The sequence below is a fragment of the Coffea arabica genome, chromosome 11c, assembly GCF_036785885.1.
Source record: "Coffea arabica cultivar ET-39 chromosome 11c, Coffea Arabica ET-39 HiFi, whole genome shotgun sequence".
NCBI lineage: Eukaryota > Viridiplantae > Streptophyta > Magnoliopsida > Gentianales > Rubiaceae > Coffea > Coffea arabica.
The window spans coordinates 29,523,507-29,543,260 of record NC_092330.1 but is presented as its reverse complement, the minus strand read 5'-3'; the positions used below and the strand labels follow the sequence as shown (position 1 = coordinate 29,543,260).

General features: G+C 35.3%; 1 protein-coding gene across 1 annotated transcript; it reads right to left on the bottom strand.

The window, feature by feature from the left end:
- Positions 1-3,928: 3,928 nt before the first annotated feature.
- LOC140016534 (CO(2)-response secreted protease-like) lies at positions 3,929-11,037 on the bottom strand. The gene is made up of 3 exons (XM_072070074.1): positions 10,985-11,037; positions 5,087-5,441; positions 3,929-4,036 (listed from the first exon to the last, which is right to left on the bottom strand). The coding sequence occupies exons 1-3, from the start codon at positions 11,035-11,037 to the stop codon at positions 3,929-3,931; spliced, it is 516 nt and encodes a 171-aa protein (XP_071926175.1).
- Between the last annotated feature and the right edge of the window lie 8,717 nt (positions 11,038-19,754).

Genomic DNA, 19,754 nt, shown 5'->3' with positions numbered 1-19,754 from the left:
CTTGAGCATAAATGTACATTCTAAATTTGGAACTGTTGTTCATTTCCTTTCGAAATTATAACTTGTTTTCTTGAAGTGAATGAGTGAGTTCTACCGAGAGCTGAATAGGCGGTTCGCTAAACCCTGAGGTGCACCCTAGAGAGAGGTGGGGTCAGTATGAGTAGCATGTAATATATTTGTCTTTGATTTTACTAACAACTACAAATAGCTTGTTCGGGTGAATCAAATAGAGATATATTCTATGTGTATTTGTATTGTTCAGGTTAAATCAAATAGATATAGACATGGGTTTTCAAAAATAAGAAAAATATAATTTTATCCATGATGAATGAGGGATGAAAATTTTCATTTTATGAAATTTGAGGGGCGCAAGAATTAATTTTGACAAATGTAAGGGATGAAAAAATTCATTTTAGAAAATGCTAGAGGCTATGGGTCAAATTATGTGAAATGTGATTCGATAATTTTGCCCCTAAAAAATGATCACATGATGGATTTGGGCAAAAAATTAGTCGAAAACCTAGATAGGAATTAAATTTGATCAATGTAACTTTCTAAGGGAATTAAAATTATACTTTTAAAAATGAGGGACGAAAAAAATTATTTTATAAAATGTGAGGGACGTTTTGAATGATTTTTCCTAATTGAAATTCCAACTTTTATTGGATCCTTCAAAACTTAAGATACCTCAACCCTCTCTAGTGCAGTCTTTGGTGGAGAAATTCCAAACCTTTCCAACTTGGAGAATCTTCATCTTGGTTATGCAACCTAAACAATAGCATTCAATAGTTCTCTAGCCATAAATAGTCTTCGATGTTTTGCCCAACTTTATCCGTTGAGAACTTTGGACTTATTTGGGGTGCACATAAAAGAGAGTCAAGATTGGTTATGCTCAGTTAACATGCTCCCTTCTTTGGCATAATTGAATTTGAGAACGTGTGGACATGATACCCTTCCCTTTCTCTTTACCATGTTAATCTAACATATCTTTCTTGATATTGGTGTAAACATTCTTTATTCTACATTTCCCCTCTGGTTGTTTAATCTGAGCAACCTTGTGACACTTGGTCTGGACGTTCAAATTCCTGACGTGTTAGAAAATCGACCTCTTTACTTTTATCGATCTTTCTGGGAACAATTTTAGTTCTTCACTGCCAACTTCATTATACACTGAGGCTGGCCTAATTCATATATATGAATCTGGAAGGAAATTAATTCAGTGGCTTGCTTCCTTTTCGCGATGGGACTGGACTTCTCTTATTGTACTTAATCTGCGAGGCAGCAAAATTCATGGTAGAATACGTTGTGAAATAGGCTATCTTGGACAACTTAGCGAGATCAACCTTGCTTCAAATTAGTTGGAAGGTTTAATTCTGTCAAGTCTGGGGCACTTATGAAGCTTAAGAGCCTAGATCTTTCTCATAATACTTGTTTGGCAAAGTACCTTCAACTCTTGGGAAACTGAGCAAGCTAGTCTTTTAGATATTTCTTCTAATTCATAAACTGGCGTTCTTTCTGAATACCACTTTGAAAAACTTGAATTGAAATTTCTATACACCTCTTTGAACTTCCTCATTTTGAGTGTGGACTTGGAATGGATTCCTTCATTTCAACTTCAAGGAATTCGCATATATTCTAGCAAATAGGTCAATTTCCTTTATGGCTTCAAACATAGAAGTATGTTAAGATATTTAATTGACGAGCGTGGAATATGTATATAACAATTAAACTCATTCCACAGTCAAATTTTATATTTATAAAATTTTAAATACCCCATACACGATTTTCTGCAACTATACAGGCTGAAATTGAGTATAAGGTATTAAGAGTCGAACCCACAGGAAAGATTGTCAATTACCAATGGTTTTTGAACTCCTTCATTATTTAGACTATCATAAATGTAAGAAATTAAATTTACACTATAAACATGAGATAAAAGTAATAAAAATAACAATAGAAAACTCTTGGAGAGATGGAATTCCTCACTATTCTTGCAAATGAAATTACTGGTTAATTGAATATTATTATCTTAGCTAATTATGGCGTAATTTCTTAATGTATGTGAAACCTACTCTCATAGTAAATCAATTATACTTGTAACTAAATTATAACTATTCTCATGGTTATGAAATTAACTTCCAAACTCATTTTTTCTATAAAATTATATGAAATAAGTCATTAAAGTAACAAAGGCGCTCCTCTACTCTCGTGAGTGTACTCCTTAAGTTTAGCACTTTCTTGAACTAGTGTTAAATTCCAATTCTCATTGCACACTTAACACCTTAAGATTATCACAATTAATGGCCGGTTAATCATGATTAGAAAAGCAAAAGTGATAAATAACTTACTCAAAAATAGAGATTACAATACGTAGTTGCACTACTTTTTTTAATTAATAGTTAAAATATGTGTGCATGGGTCTATGTAGGTTTGGATTTTAAATCTGAATTATTCAAAACAAAACTCTACTCTGATCCATAAAGAACTCTTAGAGGGTCTCTGTGTGGTTAGGTGTGATTTTTTTTTTTTTTTTTTTCCATAGACAGAAGAAGTAACACACACAATTAGGTTAGAAACACTCAGGAGTCAACGCCAAATCGGACCCTAAAGTCAGTCTAAGGGGGACCCACAAACCAACACCATCCAGCCAATTGGTGGTTAGGTGTGATTAGTTTGAAAAAAAAATTAGATTAAGACTCGTGGAAATAATGATGGGTCTGGTTTAATTGGGTTTGACCCACTATGTAACAGTTAAACTAAAAGTGTTGTACGAGAAGTGCAGACATATACAGTTGCAATCCAGAACAATTCAGGAGATACACTTTTACTATTATTCGTATATTAAACAATTACATGAGTTGGAAGAAGAGAAACAAACTTTTGCATGAATTCACACAAGTTTGGCTATGTAGTGATGGATTATCGTACCCATAAACTCTTCTTGTCTTTGCTAAAAGAAACGGAGAAATGCAGATTTAATTCTAATATTTGGTCTGCCTGTGTATTATATTAGTTCCTAATGTTTCAATCAAGTCGAATATGGTTTCTAAGTTTAGATAGATTTATGACAATTGATGAAAATTCAACATTTCCTAACTCTCATAGTCGAATTTCCATTAGTTAACAGTTTTTAACTGTACACCTTTATTTAGTCCCTAGTATTTTTTAATCATTATAATCCCATAAATTCCAAATATTGATGTTGAGGATTTTAGAATGAAATTATAATACTATATGCAAATTAAGTTGATCATTCAACAATAGGGACCAGTTTCGCATGCAGGCCAAATAGTGGGGAGAAAAACAACATTCTCCCTAAAAGAAAAGTTGAATAGCTTTAATTACAAGTACTTAAACCAGGAGAGATAACTAACTGTATAATGTTTCTTCTCTTGATTATACTAACAATTCCATTTTAGTTCATTAAGACAAAATGACAAGATAAACAAGTTCAAACAGAGGGAAGCTTAATTGCTAGGGATAATTTGTCCATAAAAGTTAAGGGCCTAAATGCACCAAAAATTGCTTTATTAAGACAAAAAAATGAAAGCAAAAGAGTGCCAGGGATAATTAAGTTCTATTCTAGTTATATAATTCCTAACGCAGCCAGCGTACAGACTCATCAAAAAGTCCCCACTCACATTAATTGTACTTGTTTTTCACACAGTTTTCAACCGCTGCTCTTCCAAAAAAGGAAAAAGAAAAAAGTTCAACAATGGTCTAATTCGAACTTTAGTTGTTCCTTGGCAATTTTGGTCTTATTTATGTTTAAGCATTTTAAGAAGTCAACATTCATACAGATTCAAATCCCCTTCTTTGCTTCTAAAGTTCCACCCATCCTCACCGGAAATTTTTTTTTTTTTTTTTAAAAGTCAACATGTCATCCGATGGACGTACAAATAGAAAAGTTGTATTAGAAAACCATGGATTACTTTGCATCTGATGGAGAGACAAAAGGAGCTGCAACATTTTCTCCAAATGCAAGAGGATAAGCTTTTGATGAGTACTTGAGGGGCGAGAAATTAATTGCAGTCCCCTATTTTACATTGTTTGGAACAACAAAGATGAAATTCTAGATTTTGTGAAAAAAGCAGACTCAATTGCAAATCTATAAGCATATAGTCATATACACAACATGCGTTGCAGCAGCCAAATACATTCACAGGCACAATCAATATAATTTAATGGTGTCAAATTCCAATGTGATACTTTAGTCTAAACACGATGACAAATAACCAAATCTTATCTTAGTATTTCCAGATACGAAATTAAACAGTATAAAACAAAAACCTTTAAAATGAGTAAATTGCTAAACTCGGTGGAAGTCCAACCTTTAAGAGAGGTCTCAAGTGTTGATTTTTTTTAAAAGTGAAACTAATTTAGAGAAGTGTTTAAATGCTGGATTGTAATAAATGTCAATGTGATGCATTAAATTGATAAGTTAGAATAATCTAAGTGTACTAATTAACAAGTGTCCTCAACACTGGATAGAAAAATCCTTCAAATATAATATTTGTAGCATATTGCATCACATATTGGTTAATTGTTAAAATTCAAAGTAAACTAGTAAACAAAAAGAAACAAATATTGGTTAATTGTTAAAATTCAAAGTAAACAAGTAAACAAAAAGAAACAAAGTAAACAAGTAATTAATAACTTCATTTAAGCATTTTGGACTTGTAATTTATATTCAAAAGTTATTGAATAGGCCGCAATGTCCTAGACATTAGATGCTTGATTTATGGGTCTAGTAAATAAACCAAAATTTGAGATTTTCCTGGACATTAATTATAGACTCGGTTTATGAAATAACGAAGAAACCATTCCAGATCGACTGATAGTATGACAAACATAACATTAAACACGAAGTGAATTATACTCCTAATTGATGTGGTATAGTCTTTATTTGAACCTTAATCGAGTAGCTAAGAATGAGATCTCAGGATTTAGAGATCCTACATCCTAATCCCTCTTCCCCCTTCTCGCAATTTAAATTCCATCCCTTCCCTATTAGGAAAAAAGAAAAGACAGCACAAATTTCTTAATTTATATATAAATGATAGGATCTTTTGTTTCCAAGAATCACAATGGACTGCAAATCACGGTCGACAGTAGATGCTGCCACAGTGAACAGCCATGGTGCTGAATTAACAACGGTATAAGGTTCAGGCCCTTCATTTCCAGCTGAGCATATGACCATTACTCCTTTCTCTGCAGCATGGAAAGCTCCAATGGCTATTGGATCACTCAGAAAATCAGGCTGAAAAACTGAACTCTGACCGACCGAAATTGATATGATGTCCACCCCATCACTGAGGGCATCTTCGATTGCTTTGAGGATGGTGGAACCGCTACAACCATCTGTTGAGCAGGCCTTGTATGCAGCTATTCTAGCAGAGGGTACTCCACCCCTTGCTTTGCCCCTTGCAAGGCCATAATAACTGGCATTAGCAACTGCATGCTGCTCCAGCTACTGCATCTCTTGGTGAGCCTTGACGCTTATTTGGTTTATTGGTAGAAAGATCAAAATCGTCATAGAATCTGGCGCCTATTATTTTCCTAAAACATGTGTGATGACCAGAAGTTAGATTACAAGAATGATATGACCCTATAGCCAATTGCACCTTCAACACCAATTAGATCCCAAATTCAGGGTAACAAAAGCCAGCTAGAATTGGTTTTATCACTTGCTATAAGCCTCTAACCAATATTCCTTCAAAGTTTTTAATTATTCACATAACCTTTGTAGTTCTATATAAAGTGAAAATTTGATGGAAATAGTCTACAAAACAGCATTAATTAAAATGCTCGTATTACCCTAACTTAAGCGCTAATTTTAGACCTCCCACTTAAAAAAAAAAAAAGAAAAAACAATTACTTAAAAGGAAGTTTAACCTCTTTGTTTCAAACTATAGGGGGATTCAACAGGATAATATGTGGATTAATATAAAACTACAAATGGGTTAAGTGAATATTTATTTAAAATGATAGGTGGGTTTAGTGGATATTTTAATGTCATCACACGCACTTTTGGAGCGTGTCTCGACCAATCACCATAACCAGATATGCTTTCCATCTATTTTCTATTTTACATAAAATCATAGCGAGATTATGTGAATATTTTAAAACACCAAAGAGCCATGTGGTATTATACAAAAATAAGGGAGTAATGAGTAATTTACAGTGCTATTTTGTCTTTAGTCTTGTAAATTGGTTCTAAATTCTCATGCTAGAGCCGGGCACAAGAACTTTCACTCCCCCCTTAAGATTTGACTAAAGTCTATACTCATACTTTACGTTTAAATATAAGGCATATTATCTATTTTTAATTGTTTTGGCTATATATATATATATGGGATAATATCAGAAACCTCCCTTGAGGTTTCTCTTAATATCACTTAGTACCCTTGAGGTTTTAGAAATATCACTTACCTCCCCTAATAATTGTCAAAAGACTATATGAACCCTCACTTAACACATAATTTACAACATATTAAATAAATTAAGCTCAAAAATTTTTTTTAAAAAAAAGAAATGGAAGTCACTTTCTTCTTTTTCCCTTTTCTCCACCATTCTCTCTTACTCATATATTTTTGGATGAATATGTAATATTATATTATAAATTATAATAAATTAAATTTTATTTATCTTTTACTTTTTGTGATTGTGATAAAGTGGGGGTACTATTTATTTGCTTATTTTGAGTTAATTTTTATAATAATTGGTATAATTTAATGGTTTGAGCAAGGGTTAAGAAGATGGTGGAAAAAATGTAAATTCATAAGAAATCGATTTTGAGCATATTGAATTAAATTGATACAAACGTATTTCTTTTCAAATATCATTTTTATTTTTCAAATTTATATTTTTATGGGGTAGAGCATTGTGATATAGTAGTACTACAAGAGATTGCTTTTGAAGTGATGGTTTTCTTGAAGTGAACAAAGTGACTTAGGAACATTTTTATTTAGTAAGTGAAAGGGTAGTTTAGGGTTTTTAAAAATTTTGTTACACAAATAACTAAAGTAAGGGAAGTAAGTGATATTTTTGAAACCTTAGGAGTATCAGGTGATATTAAGAGAAACCTAAGGGGAGGTTTCTGATATTATCCCTATATATATAGGTATGTATGTATGTATGTATATATTTGAATGAAGAAAATATGAATACAATCCTTTTGTCAAGTTATATAAACTAAAAGGATGATGAAATTACTTTGCCGAATACAGAGTTTAATAATACTTTCTAAGCTTGGCAATTGGGGATGGAAAGAGTGTGGGGAGGGGAGGGAGGGTAAAACAAAACAAAATTTAATAACACTTTGTGTTTACAAAAGTTTACTGATTTTTTGTATTGTTGTTACTCGCATCAAAGTCTAATGATAAGAAGAAACAAAAAAGAGTAGAGAAACATTAATTCCAACATGGACAAGAAAATTTTCTAAGGATTCTGTTAAAGAAAATATTTTCTTAATTTCTATCATTGTCATTATTTGTATAATCTCATTAAAGTTTAATAGAAAGGAAAAAGAAGATAAAAGTGCGCATTAAACTAAAAATGAATAAGGTGAATTTTTATGAAAAATAAATAAAAAATATTTTTCTTTTTTATCAGTTTAATACATGTGTGCAAAGAAGATTGTTGATCATGGTATGTATATACTTTTGATGGAAAGTAATAACAAGAAGATGCATTCAATTCCCAACCACACATTCCAGTGTGCTGTTATGTCTTTCCTTCTTTATTTGTTTATTTTATTAGGCAGATAAAGATTATAGCTTTACTCCTTATTGACAGAAAACTTGTCAGTAGAATTTAATTAATTTGATCAACACATAATAACGGGATTTATATTCTTTCCAACATACTGGAACACAATATAACCTTGAATAAAGATTGGCAAAAGCTACACTTCATCCTTTTCCTGCAAAAAGCCATCCAAAATCACTTGAGTGCAAAAGTTTGCCTTATTTTTCGACGGGGGAGAGTGCTAATTAACTAGCATAAACTTAACCATATTGGGGCAAAATGAAAATTATCCTACTTAGATTTGGTAATTTTGACCACCTAAAACCAAAGTGAAAAGTTCAAAATGTAGTGGACAATTTTAAAATTGGGGGATCTAATTGGCAACACTGCTGATAGTTTAGGGGCTATTGCAATTATTTACCCATGGACCAAAAAGGGAAAATAAAATAATGAACCAAAATTTTGAATGCAAAACCAGTCTTAATTACTTTTGGGAAACAAGATCACTAGCTACCTATTACAGTTGGACTTCTTAAAATTAGGTCCTTCCATGCATTCTCCTTTCCACCTTGACGGGATCTTGCCAACACCCCTGTCGCTGAAACTGGGCAACTCTGGCCATATATATACCTGAAATTACACAATCAGACAGAAAGATTCATTTCCAAGATAAAGATTTTACACAAATTATGTCGACAATATACAAATTGATGTAAATTTTGTAGTTTCGTTTTGAGGATATATATGACCTAATTTTTCTCCTTTTACTTCTTAACAAAGTAAACAAAAGTACATCTAGATTGTGTATTTTACAGATCGAGTTACCAATTTCAAACAAAATTTTATCTAACAAACAGTAAAAATAAGTTACATGTCGAAAAATAAAATATTAATGTTGGAGCACTCTGTACCTCAAAAGGTTACCATAAATTGGGGGAAACAATAGACAAAAAAAAAAAAAAAAAATTTCCACAAAAAGAAAGGAGTATACGTACCACATACTACTATTTGTCTGTTCAACTTTTGGAAACTTGCATTTGGATGGGAATATGTCATTTTCTTAGAAGAAAAATAGTGTCTTACACCTCAGTTCATTAACTCATAGAGTGTGCATGCCTTTCATGCCAAACTCCAAATTTAACATAAAATTTGCTGAATTTATCATTTTGAATGTGACCGATCGAGTAAAAGCATAAATTAAAAATATAAAGGACCAATGGTGCAACTCTTAAAATACCGAAATGATAATAACAAAATTATGTTAACCGTTGATTGCATCTTTTCCTTTTCTTTAAATCTTTTTTTTAAGTAGGGGAGGAGTTGGATTTCAGAAGCGGGAGGGGTAGGGAAGTTAGAATTTAGGATGTCACATGACTCACATCCTAAGGGAATATGATTGCAATCATGCAATGTTTTGCAGCCTATCTAGGGATGGTAATGGCGCGGTCACCTGCCCCGTGGGGGGCTAATGGGGAGGGGTTGGGGTGGGGGCGGGGGGAATTTTTTTCCCCCCCGCTTAGAAACGGGGCGGGGGAGTGTACCCCCGCCCCGCCACCCGCTTTAAAAAAATAAATATATAAAATATATGTATATAATTATATATATAATATATAATTTAATTAGTTATAAACTTATGATAATGATATTATTAGTTATATGTATTATATAATGTCTATTAGTGTATATAATATAATTGATATTATTAATTATACTAATAATTATATATGTGTACTAATACAAATTATTAATTGGTTCTACTAAATTTACTAATACATTTATACTAAATCCCTAATTAAACTTAATACAATAACATTTTTTTTCTTAAAAAAAGCACAAGCACAATAATGAATTAGTGATTGTATTTGTGCAAAACGTGAAAACTTGACTACTTTAATTATATTTATTTCATCATATTGGATTGTATTCAAATAATTTTTATTTGATTGTTTTTATAAGTTTCAATTGTAAAATTACAATGAATAATAATTTGATGATGTGTTGATATTTTAGTACTTGATTATTTGTTAAAATTTAACCATAATAAAATTATATAACAAATTTTTATTAGCCCCACAGGGGCACCCGCAGGGAAAGCGGAGCGGGGCGGGGACGGGGCGGGGGGAGTGGGGGACAGGGGATGGGGCGGGGGCGGGGGCGGGGGGAGTTTGTAGGCAGTGGGGCAGGGGATGGGGGAGGTGTCTCCCGCCCCAACCCCGCCCTGTTGCCATCCCTAAGCCTATCCCTGTAATTTGGACTGTATTTGAGCTACATAAAAACATCAAATAAATTAAAAAATAAACCCAAAGGCCAAAGCCCAAGACTTGTGGTCTACTTTTCCTCTAATTAATAAAGAGTCTAAACTAAACCAACTTTCCTTCTAACTGTTTCGCACTTTTGTAAACACCTCATAATTGTCTTAATTAGTGTACAATTTTTCAAGGGGCCATCGTCATACAAATCCTGTACTTCATTTCCTTTAATTTTGAAAATTAAAAGCTTCATACTAACGAGTTAGAGGTTAATTTCGATCAAGGTTTTTCTTTTCTTCCTTTTTTTCAAGTTTTTACCATTTTAAAAGCTTCATTTTCTCTTTCTGATTTCAGACGAGCTAAATAGAAAGCAAAAAGTTGTCATCAGGCATGAAGATGCATGATTTTAGAATGAAGAAATAGATATATATATATTTATACCTGCATGTGTCTATGATTCCAACAATAATTTCACTTGATATCTGATCAAGATGATATATAGTTCGATCTGATTTTGGACTGTTGTTCCAAGAAATCCCAAGAACGTGTCGTATGGAGTTTTAGAATACGCTTACCACCTTTGAGTGAGCTGTTTTTCAATTAGTCATTAGATAACAACCATGCAAGTATAATACCATATATGGTAGATTATAACCAAATTTCACAAGAAGAAAGTATAAATAAAATAATAAATAAGGAAATGAAAAATATCTTATTAATAAAATTGAGGCTGGCATGTCCTCCTCCTCATCGATCTACAGGATTTGCTAGAAAAAAAGAAGGTTAGTTTTGCAAAATATTGCCTAAAATAGAAAGAGGATTAACTGCCAAAATAATATCACAAACATTGACAAAACTGAGAAAAACTGTAATTAACTCCTGGTTTATTAAATTCCCTTCCTCCTAATTGACTAAATATCCTTCATCACGTCATGATAAACTGCACTAAGCATCTTCTTGGCCTTTAATACTAGTATAACATTTACCGGGCAACTCCATAAACAGAATGGGATTCATTATCACGAGCACTGTAAGGCATATTTATGCATGCACTCTCAAGAACAAAATTTGGTTATAAATATGATAGTGGGAAACTTAAGGGTGTGAATAAAAATATCGGTAACTACTTAATTAGAAAATTATTACCCGAAATAACCACTCACCCTTTGTCAGAATACTAGTAGTTACTACTTACGAGTGACAAGTGGTGAATGATGGTGAAAGTTTTAACTCTTTGATCGGTTAAAGATAATTCAGTTAGTGGTTTACCAAACTAATCTTTTGTGGTTAATTATTATACTCAGTCGGGTAATTTGATCTCATACTTTATCTAAAATTTCCAACAAATAGTTCAAATATTCGACTTTCCTGAGGGGCTTGAAAAAAGGGTTACCAGGAAAAGAAAAGCCGGTGGACAAGTTGTAAAGCTCAAAATCGTGTAATTTCTTGTCTTCTAATATTTCAACAATATCGTTATTTATACGCCTCTTTTCCGGGGATGGGGCAGGGAAGGAGAGAGGGCAAAAAATACCCAACAATATAGAAGTTTCATCCTCGCTAAGCATTGCTGAAAATCCACTAAAAGAGTGTTGATACGAGTGTCGTATAGAAAGTCTGTCTCTCTCTTCTTTGAAGAAAAGTATGTATGTAAAATTATGTGCAGTTGATAACAACTTTCGAGAGGTGTTTTAAATACGAGAGGTGTCCGGACTTTTGCTATAATTGTGGAATCATAGGACATAGTGAAAGGACGTGTATGAGGCAAGGAAATATTGGGGAAGGGAAAAAGGATAACCAGTTTGGTCCATGGTTGCGAGCTGGCATTACAAGGAAACAACCTTAGATTAATCAGGCTAGCATGGTGTTCAACCCTCGAAAACACCATTGGAGGCTCCAGGGTGGGGAATGGAAGGAGCAAAGGAAGCCTGAAGATCAGGAGACAGGGGTAGGTTCACAAAAAGAGAATGGCTCTATGGGTAAAATCAAAGAGGATATTGTGGAGGAAGGTAGAATAACGGGTGATAGGACGGTTCAGGTGGCACAGGAAGGTGACTATAGGGATCGTGGGGAACTAATACTAGGTAAGCTTTCAGAGTCAGTTAGTAAAACTGACCAGGACATAAGGAGCTTGAACAAAGGGGATGAAGTAGTGAATGTGGAGGTTTGTCCTCAAAGCACGATGGTAACTGATGGACTAGGACAGGAAGATGGCAAAGGTATTAGGGAATCAAGTGGTGACTGTCTAATGCTGGAGGAGGAACAAGCAACAGCAACAGTCCAAACACCATGGCCTGAAAGCAATAAGGAAAATACACCAGTATGGGATGATGAAAGCATGGTAACATTGGAAGGGCCTAAGGTGAAAGAGGCACTGGTGAAGCAGGCTAGAAGAATCTTGAGAGTGTTAAGGTCGCCTAAGAAACAAAGACAATCACTGCAGGAGTTGAGTTCTAATACCTTGAGGGAAAGGAAGTATGGGAAAAGGAAAGGAACTCAGGGGGAACTTGACATGGACATTGATGAGGAATTAATACTGGAAGGAAAGAGAAAGAAGGTGGGAGTGGGAAACAACGGATCAAAGCCAGGAGAAAAGGGAGAGGGGTCCAACCCTTTAAGGACCCCAATGTTTAAATGAGGGTACTGGTGTGGAATTGTCAAGGTGTGGGGAGTCCCTTGACAATTCCCCAGTTGAGAGAGGTGAAGAACCTCTCCTCTCCAGATATAGTGTTCTTATGTGAGACCAAAAATAGAAGTAAATATATGGAAAAAGTAAAAAAATATACTGCAGTTTGAGGAAGCTATTTTTGTAGAGGCTATGCACAAGGCAGGAGGCATGACTCTGCTATGGAAGGAGGAAATACGGATAAAACAAGTGATCAAGACTGCTTTCACTATTGAAGCTCAGATTGAGGACAAGGAAGGTAAGTGTGATTGGTGGTTTATAGGAGTCTATGCTAATAGTGAGGATCAAGTAAGGAAGCAGCAATGGAAAGTGCTTCAGGCGAGGAAAGGATTGTTGGGGGACAAGTGGCTAATAGCAGGTGATTTCAATGATATAGTGTCAAATGAGGAGAAATGGGGTGGCAACTGGAGGGAGGAGGGCAGTTTTAAGGCTTTTAAGGATTTCATTAACGATAACCAACTGATGGATGTGGGATTTGAGGGACATCCATGGACTTGGTGTAACAATTGGGAGGGAGCTGGGGAAGTGAAACAAAGGCTGGATAGAGGATTGTGTAGCTACTCTTGGCTCCAAACTTTTGAGAGGTCATCTGTAAACACCAGGACACTTTTGCTTCTGACCATAGTATGCTAATCTTTGATACCAAGCCAGGTCAGAATAGGAGAAAGAAAAGGTTCTATTTTGATAAAAGGTGGCTCCAAAATCCAGAGATCAATGATATTATCAAACAGGCTTGGGATCAAGAAGATGAAGGCACACGGATGTTTAGAGTAATCAAGAAAGTGAAGAGGTGTAGGGTGAAACTGTTGCAATGGAAAAACAAAGTACAAGGCAATGCGAGGACGGATATTGAAGTGCTCAAGAGTCAATTGCAGGAGCTGAAAACAAGGGATTTGGAGAACAAGAAGGATATTAGAAATGGTCTAAAAAAGAAATTGAAAGAGGCCTATAGAGAAGAGGAAGTCTACTGGAGTCAGAAAGCTAGGCTGCAATGGTTGAAAGCAGGTGATAAGAACACCAGTTTCTTTCATGCCAGTGTGGAGGGGAGAAGGAGAAGGAATAGAATGATGGAAATACAAAGAGAGGATGGCACTTGGACTAAAAGTGAGGAAGAGCTAGGTGCGGAAATTGCTGACTACTATAGGCAACTCTTCACAACATCAGAACCAAGGGAAATGGAAGAAGTTTTGGATGGTATAGCACACACAATTTCTGAGAGAGTGAATGCAAAATTGACCAAACCTGTGGGAGAGGAGGAAATCAGATCTGCCCTCTTCTCCATGAGCCCAGACAAAGCCCCAGGTATAGATGGAATGCCTCCAATATTTTTTCAGAAATTTTGGAACATAATCAAAAAAGATTTGGTTGGAGCTATTCAAACCTTCTTTCACACGGGTCATCTCATTAAGTCAGCCAATCACACTATTATTTCTCTCATTCCCAAAGCCATGATTCCCACATCTCTAAAGCACTATAGGCCCATCAGCTTGTGCACTACTGTGTATAAAATCATAGCGAAGATCTTAGCTAACAGATTGAAACCAGTCCTTCACTACTGCATTAGTAAAAATCAATCAGCTTTTATCCCTGGCAGGCAAATTTTAGATAACATTATGATTTCCCATGAGTTTCTACATTATCTCAAAAACAAAAGACTTGGGAAAGAGGGTTTTATGGCTATGAAATTAGACATGTCAAAAGCTTATGACAGAGTAGAATGGGGATTCCTGGCAGTGGTGATGCAGAAGATGGGATTCAATGACAAATGGAGGAGCTGGATAATGAAATGCATTTCTTCGGTTTCCTACTCTTTCATGATCAATGGAGAGGTGAAGGAATATGTGATACCACAGAGGGGAATTAGGCAGGGCGACCCACTGTCACCCTATCTATTCCTGCTTTGCTCTGAAGGCTTCACTAATCTCCTCCAGAAGGCAGCAACTGAAAGAAGAATTGAAGGCATGCGGATCAGTAGACAAGGGCCTCGACTAACTCACTTTTTTTTTGTAGATGATTCCTTGATATTTTGCAAAGCTGACTATCAAAATGCATCAGAGCTGAGGAGGATACTCCAGGTGTACGAAAGAGGCATTGGCCAGCTGATCAACCTAGAAAAATCTTCAGTCATCTTCAGTACAAATCTGGAACAGGAAGCCAAGATGGAAGTATGCCAAGCACTTGGAAATATCCAGTAGGTCAACCAAGGCAAGTACTTGGGACTCCCAATGGTGGTCACAGGATCGAAACAACAACTTTTTGGCTATATTAGAGACAATATCCAGCAGCGATTGAAGAAATGGAAAAACAAGTTGTTAAGTGCAGCAGGCAAAGAGGTTATGCTCAAATCTGTTGCAATGGCAATGCCAACGTACACGATGTCATGCTTCAAGATGCCAAAGAAGATATGCAAAGAGGTTAATGCTGTGATGGCAAACTATTGGTGGGGAGAAGCAAATGGAAGGAACAAGATGCATTGGAGATCTTGGGATAAAATGTCACTGGACAGAAAGGATGGAGGTTTGGGATTTCTAGATCTAGAGGCATTCAATACAGCTCTATTGGGAAAGCAAGTTTGAAGGCTAATCACACAACCAAATCTGCTGGTTAGTAAAGTGCTTAAGGACAAATACCATCCCAAACAATTGCTTCTTAAGTGCAAAGTAGCTGGGAACGCATCCTGGATTTGGAAGGGTCTGATGGGAGCAAGGCACCTGGTAGAGCTAGGAACCAGGAGAAGGATAGGCAATGGGAAGAGTACCTATATATGGGAGGATAGCTGGATGCCAGATAACCATCAAGGAAAGGTTACATCACAGAAACCACAGGGATGTAATTTGCTTAAAGTAGAGGAGCTGATCATACAGAATAGATGGAACAAAAATCTGATATTCAGAAACTTTAGCTCCAAGGAGGCAGAGTGCATTCTAAGCATCCCCATAAGCCTAACCAATAGAGAGGACAGCAATTACTGGATTCATAGTTCAAATGGGAATTACACAGTGAGATCAGCTTATAGAGTACAATCTGAAGGCCAGATGGAACGAGAGCAGGTAGCCACGGAGGTAACTGGTACAAGCTGGAGCTCGAACAGGAAAAAATGCTGGAAGCATCTGTGGAAACTGAACATCAAACATAACGTGAAGATTTTCTTGTGAAAATGCCTGAACCAGGTATTACCAGTAAGACAACTCATCTATGATAGAACCAAACAAGGTGATCCAATATGCAGAATTTGTGGTGAGCAAGGAGAGATGATTGAGCATGCTCTGCTTGATTGCAACCAGGTCAAATTAGTGTGGAAAATGTCACCTATTCAGTGGGAAGGATTACTAGACCAGCATGGTTGCTTTAGTAGGTGGTGGGATACAATGCTGGAAGCTACCACGAGAAGTGAGGGAAACAAACACATCTCCCTAACAGCGAACATCCTGTGGCAAATCTGGAAATGTGGGAATGCAAAGGAGTTCAATGCCAAGCAGTACCCCCCTATGAGAACAATACAGATAGCTCAGGAGGAATGGTTGGAATATGAAGAGGCATCGACAAAGACTTCAAGCACGAGTACAGAAGGAACAAGGGAACAGGTGGAATCCCCCCAGCACCAGGAAGAAATGGAAGACATACTGAGATTAAGGTTTGCAACAGAAAAGAGTAAAGACACGCCTCAAGTGGGAATAGGCGTCACTGTCTCCAGGGACAATCAAAACATGATGCGATGTTGGACTCTACAAGAAAGAAGCTCTGGTCACCAAGTTTTGGACGAACTAACAGCCATCAAACTACTGCTGTGTAAAGCTGCTGTCCAAAAAATGGAAAGGATTGAAGTGCAAATCCAGAACAAGCTAACGTACAATCTCATTCAGCAAAGGAAATCTCAGGATATGCGAATGGCCACTCTGATGGAGGATATCTACAGCCTTCAGTCCTTGTTCCACATGTGCTCATTTTGTTTAGTAAATTGGTATAGTAACCATATTAGTCACTGGATTAGCGTGCAAGCGCTGGAATTTATAGAGGACCAGGAATTTTGGATTCCTCAGTGTTAGGATACACTGATTGTAATGTTCTTTCAAGTCTTTACTTGAATCTGTATAGTTTTATTATCTATAAAATCATCTAACGTTTCGACAAAAAAAAAAAAGATAACAACTTTCGAGTGAGATAAAAGCATAGTTGGATTTAATTTTCGCCATTGTATGAGATCAAGAATAGTCAGCAACAAGAAGGATGAATATTGGAAGATATTACCTTGGAATAATGGAGGACAACGATTACAAATGAGACAACTTTGCTGCATCCGAATCCAATTTATTGTAATTTGAAGAACTCCCCATATAGACCACGCACGGCTGCCAAAAGAATAAGTTTTATTTAATGAGTCTGAAAAGCTGAGGTTTGAGGCCCTTAGGTCCAACAAAAATGTGCATTGAATTTGAACAATTAGGATTTATTTTACAATTGAAACGAGTTAGTAAGCTTCCAAACAAAACTGGTATTCATGATTAAATCAAAGCCATGCAAATGGAATTTGTGTTGTGGAACTTAGCCATCAAATGTCAAGAATACGTTAATGCACACTGACCTGGGGTCTCGGATTTGATGCTGCAGAGGAGGTGAAGATGACAAGAGGTGTAGACAAAATATGGACGAATTGCAAGAGAGAAGCCATAGTGCCTTTTGTGCAATAGTCGTGCAAATTGACTACTGAGCAGTATAGGCAAAGTCTCAAATGAATGAGAATACGAACAACTCAGTCACCTTTATATGGGTAATTAGTTAATGATTGAAATGGGTAATTAGCCGGCAAGTCCTTTTGCAAATTCAGCTTGTAAGTTCAAAGGGTACATTTTCGAAACTTGGTATAAGGGATCATGGCGGAGATGGGACCCTGAACTTAAGGGAATCGAACTCCGATATCACAAGAGTTGTAGTAATAGCAGAATTTGAAATCAATAAACATGTCTATTTTAAAAATTCATTTTTTTCTATTAAATATGTTTTAAAATCTAAATAGTGGTTAAAATTTAATTTTTAATAGGTCTAACACTCTTAAAATTCAAAGGTGATTTAATATCTATGTTAAGCACGATTTAGATTTTAAAATCTATGACCTTTGGTAGGTCTAACACTCTTTGAAAAGGGCAATGATTATTAACTTCCAATTATTTAGAGGGACAATGTAAGATAGGGGAAAAAAACTCTAAAAATTTTAGAGGAGACAAATAAGAAACAATTTTGAAATCTTCTAAACTTTGTAAACTTAAAACATAATTTTCTCAAAATTAATTGCGGCCCCTCAGCTACATGTGGCTCCGCCACTGCAAGGGATTGATTTCGTACCCTTGTATTTAAAATTTACACAATCCATACATTTACGCACAATCGATATTAAGTAGACTCACGCAAGGTGTGAATTTTAGTACAACAAAATGTGTAATTTTATTAGTTTCTCTTTTAATTTAAAATTTGTTGCTATTGAAATTGTGCTATAAAAGTCATAGAAGTCAGTTAGAAAGCAACGAAATGTTGAATAGCTGATTTTTTTAACCCTCATACCCCTCTCTCCACCTTTCTTATTTTCAACTGTCAGATCCAATATTTAAATCCTGAACCTGATAGTAAGAGTAAGAAGAACTCTAAAAACTCTCTCATGGCCACTAAAGTTAGATAAAATACAAAGCACCTAATTAAAAATGTTAACATCAGCTCATCTTATAAAAAATACAGAACAGCTAATTAAAACTGTTGAAACACGTTTTCAGCGTCTTAAAGCATATGTCTTGGCAACTTTTATTTGCCTTTGCCTTTGCCTTTGCTTTTCATGATTCTAATTAAAAATAGCTTTTTATACATTTTTAGAATAGAAAGAACGTTCGTGTAGAAACTTGAGGGGAGCATATTGTAGTATAAACAAATACTTGTCGATTAATGTTGTTATAATTTAAGGTATGCACATAAAATTAGAAAGAAACATATTAATAGTTAGATTAATTTCATGAATTACAAGAGAGGTACTTGTAATCATGACAACAGAAAGTAGTATGTAGTTTATACTACTCTTTTTCTGGCCAAAGTAGTAAATCATCTGGAAATTTAATTGGATAGTCTTAAGAGCTAGTTTTAAAGGTTCAAGATATACCTATATATGTACGTACGGTTTTTACTATTTGTGAGAACACTGTAATTTTACGAGGAATTCTACTTTAGTTTTAAGCTAATTCCTTTTTCCTTTCCTTTATGATGTGTTCACAAGGGATGAAGTGTTAGTATTGCAAGAGCAACTGTCTATGGCCCACATTGGCCAAATGATCTTGATTCCATATAGATTGTCGATTTAAAATTAAATGAACGGTTCAAATTGAATCGAAATTATTTGGCCAATCTGCATCGTTAATCTCATGCTCGGCTTGCTACTGCAACCGCGTAGAGCCTGTATTTGTTCAAGAGTTCTTGAAGGCAGAAGTCATAGAATACTTTTAATTGTTGCCTTGACCTCCAAATGTTAAGCCTGCAGGTAACTTATTTTGTTTTTCATTTATGTTATTTTATTTTACTTCTTTTAATTTTGTAATTAAGGGGGCCTGGGGTAACTTATTCATTTGTCTCGGTGAACCACTGATATGTGTTGTAGCGTTGTAAGCTTTACCCATGGCTTTGATCCACCTCGGCAAGTATATGAAGGCTCTCGTTAGAGATTGTAGTAAATATCCTTAAATTATGGATAGCGATTGCAATGCAATTTGTACTCGAGTAATATATAAAAATAAGTCACCGAACTCAAACAGGACCAGCCAGGTAATTTGTCCAACCAGTAACTCGTCCTTGGATCCTTGAACTCACTAGCTGAAAAGTGAAAATCACAAGCGAACAAATCAATGAAATGGTAAAAATAGATAGCGCAGGTGGTTGGACCTTTTTTTAAAATTTTGGGTAAATTACATTTTACCCCCCTGTAGTTTACCCCTTTTTTTACATAACCCCCTTATGGTTTCAAAAGCTATACATAACCCCCTCATGGTTTGGATTAAAGTGTCAAAAGTAACGGAAATAGTCACTCATAACGGAACTTCTAA